The sequence below is a fragment of the Lacerta agilis genome, chromosome 13 (genome assembly GCF_009819535.1).
Source record: "Lacerta agilis isolate rLacAgi1 chromosome 13, rLacAgi1.pri, whole genome shotgun sequence".
NCBI classification, from domain to species: Eukaryota; Metazoa; Chordata; class Lepidosauria; order Squamata; family Lacertidae; genus Lacerta; species Lacerta agilis.
In genome coordinates, this window is record NC_046324.1 from 19,253,935 (window position 1) to 19,278,232 (window position 24,298).

Here is a 24,298-nt window from a genome sequence, read left to right on the forward strand (position 1 = left end):
GATTATAGATTTTTCCATCCCGAGTTTCTGCAAACTTTCTTGTATCTCCCTTTTCCCTTGACCAGCTGTTCTTGTTAGGTGGCAAGGCCTGGCAATGAACTTTTTGTATCAATAATCTTGCTGGGAAATGCTTCTGAGAATTCAGCTCGAGGGGAGGTTTTTGCCAAACAACCTTGCTCCATTCCCATTATATTTAAGAGGTATCTTTGCGAGCAGAGAATAATGTTAGAAAGGAAATCCATTTAAGTTGAGTGCTGTCTACCACGTAGCTGCAACCATAATTTTATTTCTTTCTCTCGATTTGTTTTTCTTAAGGAAAAACGTATGAAAAGATAGATATGTCATGAAAAAAGCAAAAGAAATAAAAAGGCTCCATGCCTTGCTATATTAAGCTCTAAAATTATAATCCGCTGCGCTTCCTTTTCTGCCACCCACAGTAGCCCTCTATACTGAGATAAATAATCAACCTTTCCTCTTTACAAAAATGATGAGTCAAATGTCCCAAAACCTTGAGATTGCCTCATGTGCATATGAGAGTTAAATATATATATATATATATATATATACATATATTTTCGAGGTTGGGCACTCTGCTGTTTGTAATTTTGTCTTCCTGTTTGCTTGGCTGTATTTCTGTCTGTTTGAAAAAAAAAATTCAACTGCAAGTAAGGTTTTGGGTGCAACCCAACACGAACAGCTGCTGCATGAATGCCATTCATTTTGATCAGGCTTGTGCTGGAGGCTTCCCAGCAGATCGTGCCCCTTCTCATCCTCATCCAGGAGAGCTAGGGCCAGTTAATTGCTTGATTATGTTCAAAGTCAGCCTCGGAGATTGAGGACCCCCCCCCCAATATTTCACTAGCAAATGGCTTTACCCCCCTGTAGAAATTCCATAAATCTTTTGATTTCCTAAATGAAGAAATGCATCTTCCCTCCCCACCACCCCCAGCAATTTCTTGTTTATTTTAATTTTTGAAGGCGTTGTTTGAGGCATACCGGAATTAGGGACAAAGCCATCGTCTTTTCAAGTTGCAGATATGGCCAAATTGCAATTTGCCTGTGGTTATTCAAGAATTGGAAATCTTATTACTGGGAAGCATTTTATCCGAGGGCACTCCTGAAGACTGTGTGGAAGCTGGATCTGGTCCAAATTTCAGGCTGTTTCTATCTTAGCATTTTCTCTGGAATGGTCATTGTTAGCTCACTCAGTTATGGTTGGTTGACTTTTATTATTGCAGCCTGTAGACCAAGACTAGGAACATTGCGGTCCCTCCTAAAGCCCTGTTCATTGAGCATTCGTCCTGATTTGCTTGCACAAAGCTCATGCAGGTATTGGATTATATCCGTTCTTTATTAAGCATTCGTTCTGATTTGTTTGCAAGGCAGTTGTACAACAATGAACATTCGTCTTGCATTTATCCTTATTTGTTGGCAGGCTGGTTATACATCTTCCCCTTGGACATTCATTAATACTGCACTTTTCAGTGCTTTTCCCTGTCACTCTCCAAGCCTGCTTCTTTTAAAAAGTGGATTTCTTGCACTAAGGTGCAAGGCAGAGCCCATTAATCCACTTGAACTGTACAAATCTAAAATTCTGGTATGTGCTTGAATCCCTCCTGCAAAATAGTGACAGTCTGGAGGCACCCTACAGGTAAAGATACAACTACTGGCCTTGTTTGCATATAATGGAAAGCCTTGGTTTGTTAAGCCTCAATGTGGTTTGTTTGTTTGAATGACTGAACCCAACCCATCAACATAACTGTAGTTTGTTTTCCATCAACAAAGCACAATGTGAAGTTTTCGGCTTATGAACCATGGCTTGTCCACTGTGGTTGGGCCAAACCCAACAGCCTTGCTTAACTGTGGTTCGTTTGGCTACCCCATCCCAGATGCTCGTGTAGCTACAGAGCAACCAGGCAGCTAGAAAACAAAACCCAAGTGTTGGAGAAATCAGCCATGCTTTGGCTGCTTGTATTCGTGGCAACTCATGGTTTGTTGAACCAAACCATGGTAAAAGCAACCCACCCTGCCTACATAGCTGCCTGAAAACTTTCCAGCTTGCTTCTAAACTGCCAGCCCAGACAGTTGAAGGCAGTGGTGAAATGCAGATTTTGGGTGTAGAAGACAGAAATGTAGTAGTTGCCATTTGAAGAAGAGTTCCGTGTCATCTGGAAGTGGCTTTCATAGTTTTGAAAGAAAAGTCACTTGCGTCACTGGCTCTGTGTCACTTTTTCCTGTTGTGCCAAGAAAACTACTTCCAATATGCAGTTGAATCAGCAACTGTGGAAGAACGGGGGGGGGGGGGGGAGAGCGCGCATCCAAAACAAGCTGGCAAACTGAGAGCTTGTTTTAGGGCAGCACAAGTTGCAATTGTTTTGGCCCATTCAAGATTGAAAGCATCTTTTCATGCCTCAGAACAAAAGCCTTTGATTGCCGTCCTTCAGCTTTTCTGGAAAAGAAAAAAAAGAGGGGGGGGACTTGAAGCTCTAACGCCTGATACATATTTTTTTAATTTGGGGGGGGTGCTTTTAGGCATTCGGATGTTAGACGGCGACGTGACAGATGTGGTGGAAGCAAAGGCGATTGGCACCAAACCTGAATACATCCACATCTACAGCGCAAGCTGGGGCCCTGACGATGATGGGCGGACAGTCGATGGGCCTGGCCCTCTGGCCAAGCAAGCATTTGAACAAGGCATTAAAAAGGTGTGGGGGAAATGTGGATAACCTTCTTCTTTGGTGTTTTTCTTTTTCGGTCTGCATTTTGCATAGGGTTCTTAACATTTCTGGCTGCTTTGGCAGGGGGTTGCCAGCCTGTTCCAGTCAGCAGCTACCAACCACAGTGATGATGCCTAGCCTTCAGGGGTGTTATGCCTCTGGATACCTCTGGGCACAGCTCTGACTCCCTCTAGGAATTGCAGGAAGGCAGAGCTCTGTTTGGTCAAGTCCTGCTTGAAGTCTTCCCATGGTCACTGTGAGAGCAGGATGCTGGACTAGATGGGCTGTTGGCTTGATCCAGCAGGCTCTTCTTACGCTCTTCTGTTTATGTTCTTAGTATCCTTCAGGTGTTTTGTGCTATAACACCCATGATGGGAGTCAAAAACACCTGGAGTGTCTATTCAGACAGTCACTGAACGCTGTGCCCCTAGCCCAGAGTTTGCAAAGTGGTCAACTTTGGGCTAATTGTTGGGAGGGTGGTGATAGCTCCACTGCCCCCATCCTGTGGCAAGTACACCCCTCTGAGCTTGGGAACCCCTTACTCATTGAGGTACAGGTCCTGGAAAACCAGCCGCCAGTGGAAAACATACTCTGTTGCAAGCCTGCGAGACAAAGTTTTGAGGCGACACCATCCTGAAGCAACCATGTTGAAAGGCAGAAAAAAATCAGACAGTTGTTAGTAGCCCTTATTTTCACTGCGAGTGACCCCCCTTGCGGCAACAGTGGGACCCACAAGAGGGAATGGGGCCAGTCATTTCCTGATCCCTGAAGTTGCAGAAGGAAGTTGTGGAAGGTGCATCCTTCCAAAACTTAAATCTTGTGGAGATGTAGGAATCCAGGCCAGCACCAGCCAATGATGTATTGCTTTCTGTTTCCATTTCCTCACCAAACACTCAGGGCCGTAGAGGAAGGGGTTCGATATTTGTCTGGGCTTCTGGGAATGGCGGAAGAGAAGGGGACCACTGCTCTTGCGATGGATACACCAACAGCATCTACACCATCTCCGTCAGCAGCACCACGGAGAACGGGAACAAGCCGTGGTACCTAGAGGAGTGCGCCTCCACCATTGCTACCACCTACAGCAGCGGGGCTTTCTATGAGCGGCAAATTGTAAGTAGACGGTGTAGCCAGTTTCATTTGACTGCCTAGGCTGTGGGAAACCTTACCATCCAAACCAAAACGTGGGATCTACACCATCTCAAGCGTCCCTGAGGTTGACTACAGACGTACCTTGGAAGTTGAATGGAATCTGTTCTGGAAGTTTGTTTGACTTCCAAAACGTTCAGGAACCAAGGCATGGCTTCCGATTCTCCTGCAGCCAATTGGAAGCCACAGAGGTTGTGTTGGACATTTGGGTTCCAAAGAACGTTTGCAAACCAGAACACTCACTTCCAGGTTTTGATAGTTTGGGAGCCAAAACATTTGGCAACTAAGCCGTTCGAATTCCAAGGTATGACTTTACTGGAATCAGAACTAAGAATTAGGATGGAGCAAATGCTTCATATGTTTGAATGCATGAAGCTTGCCGGGTGACCTTGGGCCAGTCATTCACTCTCACGCTAACCTGCTTCATAGGGTTGTTGTGAGGATAAATTGGGGAAGAGAACTATGTATGCCCCCTTGAGCTCCTTAGAGAAAAGGTGGGATATCAATCAGGAGATGCTCAGTGTCTACCTTGTAAAATCTTGCTCTGACTTACTGTTGGGGGCTACAGTCTGCCTTGGCCTTGGCCAGCTGTACAGAAGCTGGGTACAGTGGAGGTTGGTCCATTATGACAAATGGGTCACTGGCCCAATAAGTTTTAGTCTGCCTTCTGCCAGCACCCCCCAAGTGCCCACCTTCCTTTTTTTTCATCCAGTCCAGAGGATGGCACCGACTGTCAGCTTCGCCCTTCTCCTTAGTCTCAGGGTTGCCCTTGTAGAACTCAAGCAGGGAGAAGGATGCAGACAACCCTAGAATGAGCCAGCCCTGCTTGATATTAGCTCTGGCGCCACCTACTGTTGACCTCCCCACCTTCTGCCCTTCCAGTCCCAGTGGGCACCGGACACCACTGCCTGAGTGTGAACCGCTCTGCCACCTCCACTCCCTGCTAATAGCTGCACTGACTTCCTCATTAGGTTACCACCGATCTGCGGAAACGTTGTACAGATGGACATACTGGCACCTCTGTGTCTGCCCCCATGGTGGCAGGGATCATCGCTCTGGCTCTGGAGGCCAAGTAAGAGCTCCATTTCTTTCTCTCGCAGTTTGTAGATTTGTTGTTAAAAGCAAGAGTCTGTTCTGGGGAGCAGGACACAGGGGAGATAGAACATCTGAGGAAGGCAGCACAACAAACCATTGGTTTTAGAGTGTGCTGCTTTCCATGAATTGCATATAATTGCTTTCTGAAGTTATGTACAAGAGCATAAGAAGGAGCAGCAGATTGAGACTCTCGTAAGCCTGCCCTCCAGATGTTTCAAACTACAGCTCCCATCTGGGCAGTCTAGGGCCGATGGCAGATGTAGCCCAAAACATCTGGAGGGCACCAGGGGAAAGTTCCTGTGGTGCCTTAAACAGAGATGAACGGTCTCTGATACCCTGGGCCAGCTGGAGCATTCCAAGTTGTCACTGATGAAGTTTGTCCGCAGCCTGGGTAGCTAAGTCGGTTAGAGCATGGTGCTGATAACGGCAAGGCTGCGGGTTCGATCCCCGTATGGGACAGCTGCATATTCATTCCTGCGTTGCAGGGGGTTGGACGAGATGATCCTCAAGGTCCCTCCCTTCCAACTTCACAATTCTATGATTTCGCTGGTTTATTTTATTTCACAAAATTCATATACTGCTTGATTGTAAGGGGCAAAAAACCCTCCAAGCAAAAAAGAACAAGGCGATGAATTCATCAGTAAAGACAACTATTTAAAACATCTTTTAAAAAAATGATTGAAATCAACGATAAGCTAAAAAAACAAGATTACAATGCGTGTCAACATTCTACGTGTCTGGATGGACTTGCCTAAACCATGAACCTTCTCATTGAGGAGCACACCTTCCCTGGATAGGCTTCCGAGGAACCCCATCTTCCACTAAGGGGGCAGGTGTCAGCTTCCATAACTTTGCTGCATCTTCACTCCCACAAGATGTAGTGATAATGGCCACCAACCTGGATGGCTTTCAAAGTACGTTAGAAAAAACCCTTGGAAGATAGGGCTCCCAGCAGCTCCCAGTCGTGATAGCGATATTCTCCCTACAGCATCAGTGGCGCTGGGTGTGCCTCTGAGTACCAGTTGCTGGGAGTCACTAGTGGGGAGAATGTTGTCGCACTCGGGTCCTGCTTGCGTTCTTCTGGTTGGCCATGGCGAGAACAGGATGCTGGACTCAATGGGCCTTCAATCTGATTTGGCAGGGCTTTTCTTACACCCCTAAAACCTCTCCCCCTGCTTTTCTTTTGCATAGCGATAGACTTTTCTCCAGCTTTGTTTTATTTTTAGAATTAGGAGGGGTGGGGGGAAACGAACCCCCGAGCTCAGACTGCTGACTACTTTTAATACTCCCATGCTGTGACTTTGGCTCTCGTCGCTAATATATTGTCGGCTGCTGTGAGCTCACAGCGGTCGAGACGGTTAATTTGTTACATTATTGTGACTGGGGATGTGGAAGTGTCTTTCCAGCACAAAGAGAGCTGGCAGCGGTAGCCTCGCTCCCCATGCCCTGCGTTTTGGGGTGGGTTGGCTCAATTCTTAAACACTTGTGTGAACACAGTTTGAAAGGAGTGCAGTGTTCGTGACCAGTACATTGGAGAAGGTTAAGCCTGTAAATTTTGGAATTGTTTAGCTCTTGACATAAAATGCACCATTAAGTACCCGGGCTCAGGCGCGTTAAGCGATGCTGAGTGCTGAGACGTTTCCTTTTTTATTGCCGGGGAGCAAATGAATTAACATTTTTCTGTTGCTAAATGCTTTGCTATAATTACAAATCTGTCTCTCCAGGTCAGGGAATGGGGGAAACTTTTCACCCAGAGAACTGCATAGGCAGTAGTGGAGTGACCCAGGGTCACAGGAACCCAAAGACCTATTGCTATTTCTGCAGAAGGGTCCCCGTCTCTAGCATCCTAGAGTTGCCGAAGCATCGTGAAAAGGGGAGCTTTTCAGCCCCTGGATGCTCCAAAGCTAAGAATTTAGGAACACTGAAAACACAAGGGGCTTCAATTTCAAGAGAATGATGTGCAAGTTCTGTTAAATACTTCGTGGAAAACACAACTTAAGTCACTCCGGAAAAAGTTATCGGAGTACTCTGCATCATTTCCTATGTGTGTGCACTGATAATAGTAGATCTGGTCACAAGGCAACACAACTATACAATGATTATTGTATAGTTATCAGATTATTGTAAAATCTTAGAAGGGGTGATAGGGCTCATAGGGATAGTTCCAGAGGCTGCGTGAGAGCACAGGGTTGGGCCAGAGGCAAAAATGATTGCAGCGTTGGATGTGACTCTGACCTTTGAACGGAAGCTACGGTACATTCAAGCCTTGCAAAAGCCAGAGGTTTCTATGCATGCATGCACACCTCTCTCTCTCTCTTCATCTATGCAAGCAAGAGGCATTGTCACAGCTGAAGGATGCATTTTGGGTTTCCGACCAAGCAAAAGCACTTGAGGAAGGCATAGAGCAGAGCTTTCCAAACTGTGTGTCACAACACGTTTGTGTGTTGGCTGCCATGTTTTGGTGTGTCATGCGAACGTTCCCTACCGATCCTTCCGGGGCTGAAAAGGGGTTAGTTTAACCTCTGATAGTAAAACTGAACTACTGTGTCGCGAAATGATGCAAAACTGAATTGCTGTGTCGCTAAATTATGCATGTCTAAAAAGTGTGTCGCCAACATGAAAAATTTGGAAAGCTCTGGCATAGAGGGCCAGAGAGGAAAGAGGGGCTGTGGTCTAGAGAGTGTGTCCAGAGGGCCAGATATAGAGCAGATATAGGGCATAAGGTTTCCCCCCTTGCTCCAGGCACTTTAAGGAACACCTGCTGGACAAAAAGCATCACAGGACCATGTGATAGCTTGTAACTGGAATTCTTCTAAATATTTTGGTTTATACACACATACACACATTCTAAGAGGCAAATATTCTTCATGTTGCCACTTTAGGGTGACCAAACTTCTTAAATCGAAGAGGTACATACCAAAATCTTCATACAAACTCCACTTAACTAGCTGGTATAAACAAGCACTTCCATTTTGAACCCATGACAGTGTGTGGGGAGGAGGATCACTTGAGTTACTTATTGGAAACCTATTCTGTTGCTTTGCTATTCCTCTATACCGGGGTTGCCATCCTTTTGGGGGGTCACTGGACACATTTGGAATTTGGATCAAAGTATAGTGCGTGCCAGTCATAAAATGGCTGCCATGGGAGTGTGGCACAGCACAAAATGGCTGCCACATCCAGAACAGCAGAAAAGAGACCGGACCACAAAATGGCTATGGCCATTTCCCATCGGTAGGAAAAAGATACCTACACTGCTGCCGATGCACTCAGAGGGAAGCTCTTTGTACCCCTTCTCTGTTCAAATCAGATGGGAGAGTGGGTGTGCAATCCTGACGTTCTGTGGGGGCATATTTAAGGGGGTAAGTTCAGTGTAGGAGAGACTGAGCCCGTGCAAAAAAGGAACTGAGTAGGAAGAGCAAAGAGTCTTTTGTGAAGTCTGCATTTTTGAGAGGATGTTTACTGAGACCTTTTCATGGGCACCATTGGAGATACTGGCAGTGCTTGCTATATATACTGACTGGTGTTAGATGGTTTTCTGCTTTTGCCTTTGCCTTTGCCTAGCCATTTCAAAACCCTACCAACAGAACAAGAGAGACTTGTTGTCTTATCCTTGGCTTGTTCTTCCTTCCTTGACTTTTAGCCCTTTGCTGACCTGGCGAGACGTTCAGCACCTTCTTGTTAAAACATCTCGACCAGGACACCTCTTGGCCCCCGACTGGAAAACAAATGGAGCTGGACGTCGAGGTGAGTTAACATGCATGCTTGGGGGCTGGGTTTGGTTTCTGTATTACTGTATGGAGGTGCATCAGTCAACAAATGGGGACAACACTCTGCAATAGCTGCAGTCTTTGGATCATCTTCGAGGAACAGCTCAGTGTAGAGCACATTGCAGTAGTCTAAATGTGAAGAAAGCATTTATCCTGCACCTGCCTGTCCTGGCTATTTGAAGCTGGCATTAAAAATGGCAAAAGTTCTCTCTCTGCTTTTGAAGCTCCATATTTCCAATGGTTAACAAGATTACCTACAAAGATCGCCTTGTGGGTCCCAAGTCTGTGTGCAACACATTCTCAGTTAGGTTACTTTATCTGAATGCTCAAGCCATAGCAGTTGCAGTCTATGTACACTCCTACTTTTTAGTGGAAAACCTCGCCACTAAGTGAGAAACCTGTGTGATTCTTCTGTTTCTTATTCTTAGCGATGCATCTCCCCACATGGCGCTTGTGGGATTAAGTTATAAATCCAAATCAATATCCACGGAGATTTCTGAGCTGGAGATCTCATGTATCCATTTCAAATAGCTCCTTCTATTACTAGCCCCACAGACCTGCCAAGAAAAATGATTATTGGTTGCTCGGAGGTCTGATAATCCCCTTAGAAGCCTTTTTTATCAATGGGTATTTGCGAGCTCCTGTCTGTTTCAGGAGACAAAATCCAAGCAGCTGTGAGAGATGCAAAAGCAAATAGCATTTTGAGAAGGCTTAACTTCTACTGGATTGGAATAGTGATTCGATGTGGGAAATCCTGCCTTTTTCTGTTTTGTTTCATTTTGCTTTGTTAGATGTGACAAAAAACTATTTCCAAGGTGCAAAACGGGCCTGTGTCAAAATTAAGTTCCACCTCTGGGGTTTCCTTTCAGTGACTTTAAAGTAATCCTTATAGTAAGACTGTTGGTTACTTCTGAAACGAAATAATCTGTAGGTTCTACGTTATTTTTCCTCCCAGAAACTGTTTTTATTAGGGATGGGTATGTATGCAAAAGGAAGTACCTTTCAATTTTATTTTATTTGTGTGTGTGTGTGTGTGTGTGTGTGTGTGAGAGAGAGAGAGAGAGAGAGAGAGAGAGAGAGAGAGAGAATCAGATAGCAACACTACTTTTCCTTTGCAGTTTTAAAGTCAAACTGAAAATGCTCAGGTTTTATCACAGATAACTGGTTAACTACTTTAATATAAAATACACTACCAAAGTCTGATTTGGACACATGTTGCATGTGATCCCATTCCAGTCCTCACAGGTTAATAGGTGGACTGAGTCATATATATCAACTGTTGTGTCAGTTCAGTGGCCCAAATCATTTTATTTGTCTGGCCTGTGAGGCAGAAGAGCTTGTATAAACATTTTAAGATGGGCAAAGCAATGCACATTTCATAGGAAGTTAACATACTCCACCTTGATTTGACATTAATTTCAACCACATAAAAAACATGGAAGAATCAATTATCAATCCCCCACTTCAAATGGTTTCCAGTGGTCTCTACGCATTACAGCACAGCTGAAACCTCAAAGTAATTATTGATAAATGTGTAAGTTTTGAAGCCAGGAATGTAACAGCTAGAAAGCCTTTACAAACTTTTTCAAAATTAGCAAATGTGAAAACTGCACTTCCAGTCTTGCATTTGTGAAATTCCTTGCTCTGCACCTTGACTTTAGCTCTGATTCCTATGGTATTTTGAGCATACGAAGCTGTTATGTTTTTAAATGTGTTGTAAGTCACTTGGAGACCTTTGGGTAAAAAATGTCTAACAAGTCTAAATAATAGCTGTTAGGTTCTTGGTTTGTTGCTCATGAGTAAACAGCCAGGGCTCCGCTGTTTCTTTTAAAGCTTTTATTGTGCAAACTATGTACAGTGCAGAGCTTAAAAGTTCATGTCCGTGTCAAGCTGTGTCCGATCCGGGAATGGCCCCTTCCGGTTCTGACCCCAACAAAATAGCTTGGGGATACGAAAACCCCGCCTCCCATCTTTTCGTTTCACCCCACGACACCTTTGGGGCGACGGAAGTTGCGTTCCCCATGTATCGCCCTCGGGACTGAGGGAGTATTGGGTCTCTCTTGCATCCCCAGAGCCTCGACTCCCTTTCCCCTGAGAAACACCCCCCTCCTCGCTGCTGGCAAGGTGGGACTGGGGCTCTCTGTAGCATCCGGAGAGCCCTTCCACCACCTTGCGTTGCGCCGGGGACAGTTCCCTGACAACAATAGTAATAATTAATAATAGGGCAATATGGGATACAGTGGTACCTCTGGTTACATATGGTACTTAATTCGTTCTGGAGTTCTGTTCCTAACCTGAAACTGTTGTTAACCTGAAGCACCACTTTAGCTAATGGGGCCTCCCGCTGCTGCTGCGCTGCCAGAGCACAATTTCTGTTCTTAACCTGAAGCGTTATTTCTGGGTTAGCAGAGTCTGTAACCTGAAGTGTCTGTAACCCGAGGTACCACTGTATTAGAGAGAGGTCTATGAGCCTGGCTTTATCTTTTGCATTTTGCCTCTGGTTGCTGAGCATGAAGTTAGATAACTGGTTCTGTTCCCCATTTTTTTTTAAAATGCTGTATTTATTTCTATCAACAATTTATATAACAATACTGTGGCTTCTAAGCCATGTATCCAAATCATTTATACAACATTATTTAAAACTAAAGCAGAGGAGGGATCAGAATATCTAAAGCACAAGAGGTGCAAAAAACACAACGTTTTGTAGGTTTTGAATGGAGGAAAATTAAAGCCGTTCTTTTGTGAAAGCGTTGCACAAACACATGAACAAAGCCCACAAGGTGCTGGGACAGGGGAACAGTTTTGAGAGGCTGTGAAAAATAAGGGTTTGTTTAATAAACCAGTGAATCTCTGAGACACCTGTCTTTTCAGTTAGCCATTTGTATGGATTCGGCCTGGTGGATGCAGAAGCGCTTGTTGTCGAGGCAAAGAAGTGGCGAACAGTCCCCGCTCAGCACATATGTGTTGGGACCTCAAATAAGAAGCCTTGGTGAGTATTTAAATGTGTGTATCAGAAGTGGCTTGTCAGGTGGGGTGGAATCGCTATGCTGGCTTCCTGGTAAGTAGCACACTGTTGCATACCTGTGGAAAGAGAAGAGGGGAAGGGAGGCGGTCAGCGCAGTGCAAACAAACCAGTGGAATCAATTTAGCATGCCCCACTAGTGCGTTTGCACAGTGTCAACCTTGCCCTTTTGAAGCCATCCAAATTGCTGACTGTGACTGCTTTCTGTGGGATTTTGTTTCATAGTTCAATAATGTACTGCATGAAATAATTTCTTTACGTGTCCCAAATCTTCCAACATTCTGCTTTATTGCATGTCTATGAGTTACAGTGCTATGAGAGAGGGGAGAAAAAAAAACTTTTTAATCTATCCACTTTCTGCACACCATGCATAATATTATAAACTTCTATCATGCCACCTCTTACTCGCCTTCTCTGTAAATTAAAAAGTTTGAAATACTGCAGCCTTCCCCCCTAGGGAGCACGCCACACTGCAACATTTTGTTGCAGGGCCCACTTGTCAGTAATAAATCTCTCTCACACACACAAAACAGGGTATGTTTTAGAATGGAAGTCCAATGAGTCTGAGAAACACTGGCAAGAGATGAAAAGCTATATCACCCCTGCTGTGGTTTAACAGGCTTCCTTCTGTGCTTTGGCTCATTTGCAGTGTTTATAATCACCCAGTCATGGAGTTGTCTGGAGTTTGTTAGTACAGTTTAATGTGTTTACTCCTTGTGAGGCTACAAGGACAGATCCATTCCTAGATCTCCTCCAGTATTTCTTCCCTTCATGCATTATGGTTGGTTTTTTTTTACATTTCACCCCCCTTTTAAAAGTTTGTTTGCTGCTGGTATAACTTGGTGTGGCTTCCATGTTGACAACTGTTTCTAATTACTGAACTGCCTAACCTTTTTCTGAACCTTGAGGATGACTGGAAGTTGGTTCAGTTTGGCCTTGATCCTTCCCTTTCCCCTTCCACCCATTTTGGGGTGGGGATAGGTTACAGAGTGAGTGTTGCTTAAGTGTACGTTCACAGGCTGTGGCAAGAATACAGAGCCAGTGTGATGTCATGGTTATAGCCCGTCCCATGGTGCACACATGCTTCCAGCCTCTAGGCAGCTGGCCACAGGTCTGGGCCCCATGGTGCAGTTGCAGCAACAGTGGGACCACTCCCCTCCTCTGGGTTATATATCCTCCTCTGACAGCTTGCCTGCCCACAACCTGAGGCTTCTCCTGCACAGAAGTTGTCACTGCTTAATAACAATAATAATAATAATTTATATGCAGCCCATCTTACTGAGTTGCCTCAGCCATTCAACAAAAAATAGTAAAAACACAACATCAAACACTAAAAACTTCCCTGAACAGGGCTGCCTTCAGGTGACTTTTAAAAATCACAGAGCTGTTTATCTGTTTGACATCTTCTGGGAGGGAGGGCGCAACTACCAGAAAGGCCCCCTGCCTGGTTCCTTTTCAAGCCTCTCCTGGTTCTAGGAGACATTGGGGTGGAGGAAGTGAGGAATCTACTGACCTGTCGTTTGCCCCTTTTTCTTCCGCCTCAGACTGCCTTGCTTCTCCCTCTCCCCTGGCTTCTGCCTTGTGGGTGGCATCACACCCCATAAATCACTGGTCCTCTCTCCTGGGTCACTCCCCTGGTCCCCTGCCACAGCCACACACTCTTCGGAGCCCTCCCCCCAATCTTTGACAGGTTAGTGTTTCAGATTAAGAGTGGGGAGACGTGGCTTCAAATCCCACATCAGTTATGAAGCATACTAGGTGACTTTGGTCCAGTTACTGTCTCAGTCTAGCCTACCTCACAGGGTTGTTATGAGGATGTAATTCATTACAGAAAGAATCTGTATGCTGTTGTGAAGAGAAATTAAAATGCAGTACTGTAATTCAGCTTCAATAGGTGGAGGACCAATACCCATTTAATAATAATAATAATAATAATAATAATAATAATAATAATAATACATTGTTAATAAAGCACCTAAAATTGTTTGGCACTGTATAAAAACTAACACTGGCTCAGGCTACAGGTTATGGTATAAAGCAAAAGTAGGGAACCTCTGGTTCTTCAGATGTTGTTGGACTACAAATCCCATCATTCCAAGGTAGGATGGCCAACGGTAAAAAATAATGATGATGGGATTTGTAGTCCAACAGCATCTAGTGGTGGAGGGACACAGTTTTCCCACCCTGATCTAAATAAATATTTATTGTTTAATAATATCATGCTGTTCTGCTCAGAGCACCCAAACCAACGTTTAAAGCATAGATAGATACAATACACAATGAAATAAATGACAGAAAGTTGCATGTTGATAAATACAACTTTAAAAGTGGCCATCTCAGTCTAATAACAGCAAACAAAATATAGTATAAATTAAAACAGCATTTTACACATTAGTGTTTGTAAACCTTTTAACTGTGAATACATTAGCATTGCAATCGTTTTTGTAAAGCTTACAGTATGTGTACATATAACACACATTATCTCAGTGATCATTACAACAACCCTGTTAAGTAGGTCAGGGCTATTGTCTTTGTATCACAGGTGGAGGGGAAAGGGAAGGCTGGGCTTGAGATAGTGGTTTGCTTGTGTGCGTGTGGATGTGCAGCTGGGTGTATATGTGTATGGCTTTGTCCCTGCCCACATTTGATGTTCGCCCCACCCACCCTTGGTATGTGCCTCCTGGAAGGTTAACCGCATGGGGATGCAACCTTTGGCTTGAAAGTGGTCCCCCACCCCTGCAGTAACGCATCTCCAGCTTGCCTGGTGTTGACTAAAGGCATCTGGAAACTGGTGTTTAACATTCGCTGGAATCTTACAGTCTGCAGCTGGTCAATGAGGATAACCTAATTTCCTATCCTCCTCCTCTCCACTCTTCTACCCTGTGTCAGTATTTTCCCCGGTGGAGTGAGGTGGTTGAGGATTTGGGTCTGAGGCTTAATTCAAGCTGATACTGTCCAGAGGAACTTGTAGAGTTTATAGCCCAAGCAACTACCTGCTCAATAAGAGCCTGTCTTGATTGCCGTGATGGTGATGATGATTCATTCCATCTCTATACCGCTTTCTATTTTGAAGGGGGGGGGGAATCCCAAAGTGGTTTACAACACATTAAAACTTCAAATAGAACAATCCAGAATAAAACAAATTCAAGCTTCAAAATATTTCAGATCCTTCTCTAAGCGACATTTTGCTTTCCGCACTCCTGGACCAGACCCCATTCACCCAGGTGTCTGATGAACAGTAATCTTGGATGGATAAGCGTCTAGAAGCGTGTTGAGTCAGGCCACCAGGGCAACTCCAGGCAGGTGTGGAGATGCCTTCATTGGATCCTCAGCCATAAGAATGAATGTTTCTTTGCACAAAGACTAGGGCAGGAGGAAATGGGCTTTGGGCTAGGATCTGGAAGGACTCCATGCCAGTTGTAGGTGGGGCCAAGGGCAAAACTGTGTGAAGCCATAGATGTGACTCTTTGTTACAGCCACAGACAAATAAGAGGTTTGTGCTGCATACAGACGTCTTTTCATCCTCCATCTAGGCAAGGAACAGGTGTTACCGCTGTTCCGGGAGACATTCCATCCAGGCAAATGCAGTCAGTGAGAGTGCAGAGCAGGTTTGATGAGGAGTGTAGCTTAGGGAGAATCCTGAGGGCCACACAGAGAGGCTTGGAATGGTGTATTCGGCCCCCAAATTCCCCACCCCACAGCAGGTTCACATAGAAAGAAGATTTTAGCTGAACTTTGGGAAGCATTCCTGATGGCACAAGTGGACCAGACCGCCTCGGAAGGTGGGCTCTCTTTTGTTAGGGGACCGTGCAAGTCTCTGCTTAAAAACCTCTATCAGGAATCCTGTAGTAGTCGGCTCCTAGTCGGCTCCCTGTATAGGTTGGAGGTTGGACTAGATGACATTGGAGAGACTCTTCCAACATGATTATTTTAAGCATTACGAGCCAGACAGAATTCACTTTGTATGACATCCTAATGGTGAAGTATATTGTTGTCCTGAGACTCCCTGAGGACAGATTCCATTATATTCATGGGGAATCTAGGTATTGTAGTGGCTAAACAGTAAGGTGGATACATCAGGCAGAAGAGGTAGCTGTGTCACTATATCCCTCTCATAAACACTTTTGTCCGGCTCCAGCAATCTGTTTTATTTATTTAAAAATCCTCTCCTCCCTTCCCCTCAAAGTAGTGTTCTCAAGGTAACAGCAAGTCATAAGAACAGCAGGCATATAGCAGTAAAACTTGCGTGTAAAAGGAAGAGAAAATCTAAAGATGTTAAAATGCTGTTCATGGAAGTTAGTATTAAGAGCAAATAAAATGGGCTGTTAAAATAAAAATGTCTTAATCTGCTATCAAAACAATGTAAGTATTACTGTCGCCCACATATCTTTGGCAAGGATATTTCAGTGTATTTCAGTGCCACCACTGAGAAGACCCTGTTTGCCACACCCTTAATCTCTCCCAATGCAGTCACTCATAGGAAGGTCTCTGAAGCAGATCTTAACTTTACGGGAGGCCCATCTGGGAGAAGAGTGTTATTTAGATGCCCTGGATGACCAAACTGTTAGGTCTTTTAAAATCCAGAACTGGTTCCTTGAACTAAGCCCAGAAACTTACTAGAAGCCAGCACAGATCTTTTAAGATGGGTGATAAATATTCAGATATGGTATGGGAATGGGAGTTGTAATCTACACACAGAGAAATCTTCATTGTTCAGACGTCCCCATTCCTTTTAACAAATGAGACAACTCTGTATGGTCATTTCTGTATAGCAGGGACAAGGCAATCTGTGGTCCTCCAGATGCTATTGGACTCCAGTTCCCATCAGTCCTAGCCGGGATGGTCAATGGCCAGGACTGATAGAAGTTGTAGTTTGGCAACATTTGGAAGGCCACAGGTTCCCCAGCCCTGCGTCACAGGCTTGCACTTTAGCACTCTCTTGTTCCAAAGGGAAGTCCAAGCATGCAGGAACATATGGGGCTCCAGTTCTGGAGGTAAGCCCCACTGACTTCAGTAGGAAATATTTCCATACAATTGCCTTAGAATCTGGCTGAAAAACATTGCTTTCTTGGCCTTATGCAATTTGTCGGTGTTTCCAATCAGGACGCTAGAGCTGACACTTGCTTAAACTGAAAGTCGGGAACATTTGGCCAAAACAGCTTCTTTAAATCAGCTCATGCTGCATGCAAATAATGTTTTGAAGTCCCCTTGTAAAAATCCTGTTCTCCCTGGGAAATGACATCACTGTTTATAGCTTTCATCGATTCTCCCTTTATGACTAAGGCAAAATAAAAGACCGGCGATGTAATCCCCACGAGTCTCTTCCACCATATGCTGAGAAGCGTCCCTAGAGCAAGTCTGGGGACTGGTGAGCAGCTTCCTCCCAATAAATTAGACATTAACAACATGCTCCAGACCCTGTGCTGGGAGTTGGTTCATTGCTGGTGGGCGGTGACTGTGTAGGAGAGATGATGGTCTCTGAAAGCACGAAATCCTTGGCTGAACGAGATCCAAGACTGCTGTCGAGATTGGCTTCTCGCTTCAGAAAGGCTGTTAAGAGCAGTTGTAGGCTGACCTGTTTTTTTTCTTGTGAACTAAAGTGGCAGTTCCAAGAACCAAGTCATCAGCATCCCCACCTGACTAAGGTAGAATTCCCAGGGGCAGGCCAACATACAACTTGGTCTCATGGCACCAAATGCAGCCCCTTTGCTGAAGCTAAGCAGCTCATGGTCTGGTATGTGCTTGGATGGGAGACCACCAGGGAACGCCGCCTATGTGACCTTGAGTTCCCTGATGGAAGAACGACAGGATATATATGTGCTTACTAAATAAATATAAATACTTTTCAAAAATCTTCTAGGCTGCAATACAAATTGTTATTGGAGCAGCATGTGGTGGAGTTTGGCTAACTACCAAAGTGTCTAAAGTGTTCCACTTGGACTTAGGGCAGGGCTGGGGAACCTGTGACCCTCCCTTCCACATGTTTTTGGACTCCAGTGCCCATGAGCCCCATCCATCATTGCCAGTAACCAGGGATGATGGGAGTTGTAGTTCAGCATGACTCGGCAAGCGAGAACAAGCTCAGAACGAATGCTGCAGGCTTCCTTGGCCAACGAAGGAAGAAAGGAAAGCATGGTCTGGATATTATAGCTGTTTTTCCAACAGAGAATTGGGAGATAGAAAGAGAAACTGGCAAACCACCAGAGCGGGGTGCCACCCCTCTAATGAGCCTTGCCATGTATAAAAGAGCTGGAAAAGATAATAGAAAGGGGCTGTCTAAATGAACGAAGGCTTGGAGCCCATTTCATAGGCTGGGGATGGGCAGACTGTAACCTTTCTAGATATTGTTGGACTTCCACGCCCATCAACCCCAGCTAGCATGGCCAGTAAACAGGGATAATGTCATTCAGCAACATCTGGAGGGCCAAAAATTCCTCAGCCCTGATTTAGGGTAAACCTGTTCTGTCAGGATTCTGGACTGCTGACCTCTGAAGGCTTCCTTTTATTTCCCGTTCTCTAGGTTCATCCCCACCAACAAGACGGTGCGGACGGCAACTCTAACTAACGCCTGTGTGGACCACCCTGACCATCACGTAGCCTATCTGGAGCACGTCATCGTACGGGTTTCCATTGCACACCCGCGCCGAGGAGACCTGCAGATAAACCTCACCTCTCCTTCTGGTACGAAGTCCCAGCTCCTGGCTAGAAGGTGAGCCATCACACAGGTGCACTCTTGAGAGTTTGTAGCCCGTCTGGACTGTGGTGGTGAGAAGGCATTCTGGGTCTGCTCCTCATGTATGCCAGTACAGGGTGGGGAGAGCTTGGATTTTGCAGGTGGGATTGCAATTCTACTAGTCCTGCCCGTTCACAACTATTTTGGCATTAAATGGTATGGATTGTATTCAGTGGGGGTTTTTCCTCAGAGGAGACCCATTGAAATTAGTGGACCTAAGTTACTCCTGGCCATTAATTTCAGTGGGTCTACTCTGAGTAAAAGTTGGTTGACTGCATCCCTATGTAAATAAATAATGAAAACAAACTATAATAATAAAAGCATTACCAAATTACTCAAAAGTTTAATAAAATATATTATTATTACATTTATACCCCACCTTTCCACCAAGGAGCCCAGGGTGGTTCTCTCCCTCACCATTTTGTTCTTAAAACAACTCTGTGAGGTAAGTTAGGCTGAGGGGCAGCTTCACCCAGTGAGCTTTATGGCTGAATGGGCATTTGAACCCTAGTCTCCCATCAAGCAAAGCACTACACCACACTGTCTTTGTTTGTTTTTATGTTTTAATACTCTTTTTTTAATCTGCATTATGCACTGTATTCTATTTCTGTATTTCATCTTTTATGCCGGTTTATTCTTTAGTGGTTTGTATTTTGTTGTCAAGTAGAGTTGTTTATTGGTGGAGATTGTGAGTTGGTTTATGGGGGGAGTTCCTCAAAAAGCGGGGTAGACATTTTGCACTTAAAAAAATAAAGAACCAGGCAAAGGATTGAGAGGGAGGAGAGTGGAATGTGACCTGCTCCAGCAAGACTGCAAGCCCACGAGCTTCTGAAAAAGACCTGGAGTGGGTGGGTTTATTTATTTCACAGAAAAGTATTGCTTAACATTAAAAAAAAATTCTAAGCAATGTGCGATGACACAAAACATAAAAACACAAAAACAATTTAATTAAAAATATTTTTTTTAAAAAAAAAAAACCACACAAAAGAACCGGTGGCACAAGTTCCAGTTTTATGCAGGAAAAGCCTGTGCAAAAACATACACACAGGTCCTGCCTTACAAACAAAATGTGTTCCTTGGAAATCATTCGTTAGGCGAGTATTTGCATAATGAGTAAACTATTTCTGTTCACATAACAAGTCAACAATTTCCACTGATTTCTATTGATTCCTGACCACAGAATCTGCAGTGTGTATAAGGAGATTTGGGTGCTAATTCCTTGTGTTCTGATAAGTGAATATTTGTGTAACGAGTGTTCGTAAAGCAGGACTTTTCTGCCTTTAAAATTCAGAGGTTTCTCCACCCGCCACACCCACACCCACCCACACCTCTCCATCTTCCATCTAAGCAAGCAAGAGGTACCACAGTTCAAGAGCATCTTAGAGCCCTGCAAAGGCACTTGAGGTACACAGCAGAGCTGGGCTGGTGAGGGGTGTGATGTTGAGGGAGGGGCTTGGCCTGGAGAGAATCTTGAAGGCCAAATAGAGAGTCACATGTGTGGCTCCCACACCCGATGTCCCTCACCCCTGCTGTATAGAAAACAGGAAGCCAGGTGGTTGCTGGGAGATAGGCAAGGTAGCCATAAGGAGGCTGGGAACCAGACAGAAACCAGGGAGAACCTCCCACCTGACCCCTGGAGGACAACAGTAGAACTGCACCCTTTCTCCTCAAGGCTGAGGCTCTGGGGAAGAATCCCATGACAGTTTCCTGGTGCCTCCAAGATCTGGTCCCCCCACCGAGGGCAATGTAATCAATACCAGGTCGCACAATAAGTCCACACTACACAAGGGTGGCTATAGGTAGCCACTGAAATCCATTGGCACTTGAGAGCTGCCGTTCAGCGTTTTGTTGATGCCTGCCTTCATTGGTCTCTACTTCCAGCTGCACCTGTTTTGCATATTTGCAACAGGCTTTTCGGCCATGCTGCTTTCTGCTTTCTCCCCTCCTATTAGCACTTAGTGACTTGGAAACCGGAGAGCCAGTGGGAAACAGTGCATTTGCAGGGAATTGCATATCCCTCTGCCAGCTGCAACTTCACGTACCGTGAACACGAGCAGAAGGCCATTACTGTCCTTTTGGATTTTCTTTTATAAAGATGCTGACAGGGCTTGCATTGCCAAGTCAGGGTCTGCTAATCCGGAAAAGCAACCTATGCCCTCTACATACAAGCTGCTCTGTGGCAGCAGAGCTGAATCAAAACAGTTAAACATTCTGGGATGCATGCTGGCAGAAAGCAGCCGAGTGTGTCCAGAGACATGCATGCTGAAATAAGTGTTCTCCTAGATCTCTTTCCCTACCCCACAACTCTTCTTCTCCAATTTTTTATGGCAGGATATTCTTTCATTGTTCTGTTGATGTGTAGATGTTGGCAAACCAGTGATATTTTAGGGAGCAATGCTAGCAGGCCGGGCCCATTACTTACATCATAGGAGCCTACACAACACAAAACAAAACACTGTTGCTGTATGTAGGTTTTATTTTATGTACATCCAGTTTTTTCCCCTTTAATTTTTGGGGGGGCTCCCGAGAGAGTGGGACCCTAAGCTATAAGCTTGTTTAGCTTATACGTAAATCCGGCCCTGATGGGGAACCTTCTGCCTGTGAGCCTAAATTAGGTGGTTGAACTAGATGGCCCACAAGTTCTCTTTGCCACCTCTTGGTGTGACCTCTTGATGTTTCTCATCCTATTAACAGACAGCACGATGATTCTAGTAATGGTTTTAAGCACTGGGAGTTCATGACTGTCCACTGCTGGGGAGAAAGGGCTGCAGGAGAATGGACACTGGAAATCCAGGATAAGCCATACCATGTGCGAAACCCAGACATGCAAGGTAAGTGCCTCTGGATTGTGTCATCTCTTGCAGTGAGAGGCCCAAATGTTTGGTACAGATGAGACATGTGACAGACTTCCACCCTACAACTCCCTTCCCTCTTCTCTTACCCCACAGCCATCAAAACCAGCACATAAAACTCAAGCTTCCCTGCAGTGTTTGCATTGGCAATGTCAGGGTTTCTTTTAACACTTCTTGCATGCTGTTTTTAGCTCTGGACGGGGTTGTTCTGTAGGTTGCATCATACGGTATAGATCTATATTTATTTCTTGCAGGCTGAAGCCTTGCAGTGTTACAGAGAGATGACATATTAACAAGTGACGGTGTGTGTTTTTTGCTTAGTACGCAGGCCTCTTCATTTCTTAGGAGTCGCTCCTTCTCCCTCTCCCAAGATTTCTGGCCCCTAGTTCCTCTCCCCCCCCCCCAATCCTGCTCCCGGTTAGAGTCATGAATGGTGTTCAGAAACATTTCCCCCCTGTTAATACAAGAGGGGACAGTGTTCTCGGGAATTGGCTGCAGTTTGGGCAGGAGGCAAAACAGCATGAAATAACTCTGATACAAATGCCATTAAAAGGCCTCAAGTTGACTTTTAAACACTAAGCAACACATGTTGGGAGTCTGTGCCTTTCCAATAGGGTGTAAAAGGCTGGGGGTAAGGACAGGATTGTTGTCGTTTTCTTTCCTTGGTGTGATTCTGGGTCTCCAAGCCTTGGCAGTGAAATAAAGGGGCACAATTGCCTCTCCCTCCCAAATGTGACCTTTGCTATAATTTTTCATTGAGGCTCTCACAGTTGACATAACCAGTTATGGCTTAGCTTTGTCGAAGGGCTGAGAATATTCAGGTTATTTGGGTGTAGAAATAAATGGCAGTGCTGCAGAGGGGAATCTTGCCACCCTGGACAAAGATGGGGGTCTTTGTCAACATTTGGACACCAGGCACCATTTTGAATCAAGATGGCGGACCAAAATGTGACTTCACCCATTTTTTGGCATAAATTCAGCTGCTTCTGGATATATCCTTGCCAAACTTTGCATGAGGTTTTCCCAAGTAGGGAGCGATGGTTTTCTTCGATGCTTGGGTGCTGGGTGCCATTTTGAATGAAGATGGCAGACCAAAACACGACTTTGGCCTGATTTGGCCTGATTCTTGACGCTACAGTTCAAATAGCACAAATTATGCTGTTCATTTTAAAAACACATTTTTTTTTGTTTATTCAAATTCCTGGGCTGCCCCGGCACATCCTGCCATTTGTAAATAAGAGGGAGAATTGTTATTATTGATCATTGCTTTATCATTCTCCTTCTAAACCACCATCTGAAGCCAATTTGCACATCATAAATTTTTTAAAAGTTAAACACAGAAAAACAACAAACACATTTAAAACAAAACAGATTTGAAACTAAAAGACTAACATGGTGCAGAAGCTCCCTGTGATGTTCAAATGTGTGCCCCACACGCTTTCCATGACATTTTGGGATTCCATAACATAAATTTGATGGATTGAAAGTCATGATAATCTTGCACCCAACAGCGTTACATTTCTGCACTCGGTTTAAGCAAATCAGTGCAACGTAGTCTGTTTAATGCTGCACAGGCATTTTAAATGCGCAAGCTTTGCTGCTCTTCAGTATTTACATTTTGTCGATCTGGAATGTGATGTTCCACCATCAAGAAGCACTCTGGCAGCAGGAGGACAGGTCTGGGGCAGGGCTGTAGCTCAGTGGTGGAGCATCTGCTTTGCATGCAGGGAGGTTTAGTCTCCAGAGTCCCTAGGGTGGGCTGGGAGAGCTCCCCGTCTCCTAGTCTGCATTGTTGTGCTGGCTACAAAGGAGTGGGGTTGCACCCGGGACCTTCTGCACACAACACACATTCTCTTCCAGCCCCATGTGGCCCTTCCCCAAGCATCTACCAGCTAGACTTGGAATGGTCCCAGTCCAAGGTCTTGGAGATTTGCTGCTGGCCAGTGTGGACCATACTGAGCTAGTTGGAACAATCGTCTTAACTTTGTGTAAGGCAGCTTTCTTTGGAAAAGCTACAGCCAGTGGTGGATATGTGAGCCCCTTAAAGGAGAGGAGGGATAAATGGCGTACCTGCAACTTAAGTTATGTTCTGGGGATCATGCCTAAAGCCAAAATTGTGCATGGTCAAAACACATTGAGTGCAAGAGTGGGTGAGATTGCCGAAGTCATTTTTCCCAGATGCCTGCCCTCTTTCCTCCTTTTTAATTTTTTAAAAATTATTCTGCCAGGCATGTAAAGCTGAATGTGCGTAGGTTGCCGACTTACTGTAAATAAATGATGATGATGATGATGATGATGATGATAATGTGCTCATTGTGGGTGCTGCTTATGATTCCTGCATCCACTGGGAATAAGTTACTGCAGCTTGTTTTCTGAACACCTCCCAACATATATTTACCACGGGAAGCAGCAATAAATCCCTGGGAACAGATTCCTCCTCATGCCCTTCCTGGAGCTCTTTAGAGCAAATTTGTTCTGTGCTCAGGTGGATTACTTCTAATGCCCTTGATATTTGTTTTTTTTATAAAACCCTCAAAGCCCACCACATTCCTGAGCTTTCATTGGAAAGGCAACCCCCCCTTCCCCCTTTGCTTCTGTGATACCATTGCAGCACAATCCTAACCATGTCTACTCAGAAATAATTCCTATTGAATTCAGTGGGGCTTTCTCCCAGGTAAGTGGAGTTAGGATTGCGGACTTGAATCAGGCTGGTTGATACGTTTTAGGTTTTTTTCTTTTAACAACAACAACAAAATATCGTAATGCTTATGAAAAGCATGAGCAAAAAGCAAGGAATTCTGCATGTTAGCAAATCTCCCCCCCCCCCCCGAGAATGATTTAGCACTTCTGCTTCAAACCAAATGTATTAAATGCTTGAGTAGCCAGCCTTTTTGAGGACCATTTGTAAATCTTGGGCAGCAGTTCAAGTTGCAATCTTTACACTGGAGAAGGGCGACCACACA

The 24,298-nt window shown here is 44.9% G+C and overlaps 1 protein-coding gene across 3 annotated transcripts in view; it reads left to right on the forward strand.

The window, feature by feature from the left end:
• Positions 1-24,298, forward strand: part of PCSK6 (proprotein convertase subtilisin/kexin type 6) — a 94,395-nt gene that overhangs the window by 44,424 nt on the left and 25,673 nt on the right. For 2 of the 3 annotated variants that reach the window (XM_033166596.1, XM_033166597.1), the window contains exons 7-13: positions 2,533-2,705; positions 3,615-3,827; positions 4,835-4,935; positions 8,602-8,705; positions 11,600-11,717; positions 18,271-18,459; positions 21,178-21,314. In XM_033166596.1, coding sequence (XP_033022487.1) covers positions 2,533-2,705; positions 3,615-3,827; positions 4,835-4,935; positions 8,602-8,705; positions 11,600-11,717; positions 18,271-18,459; positions 21,178-21,314 — 1,035 coding nt within the window. Of the gene's footprint in view, positions 1-2,532; positions 2,706-3,614; positions 3,828-4,834; positions 4,936-8,601; positions 8,706-11,599; positions 11,718-18,270; positions 18,460-21,177; positions 21,315-24,298 lie in introns of those variants that run through there. The other variant, XM_033166598.1, reaches the window with a different exon arrangement.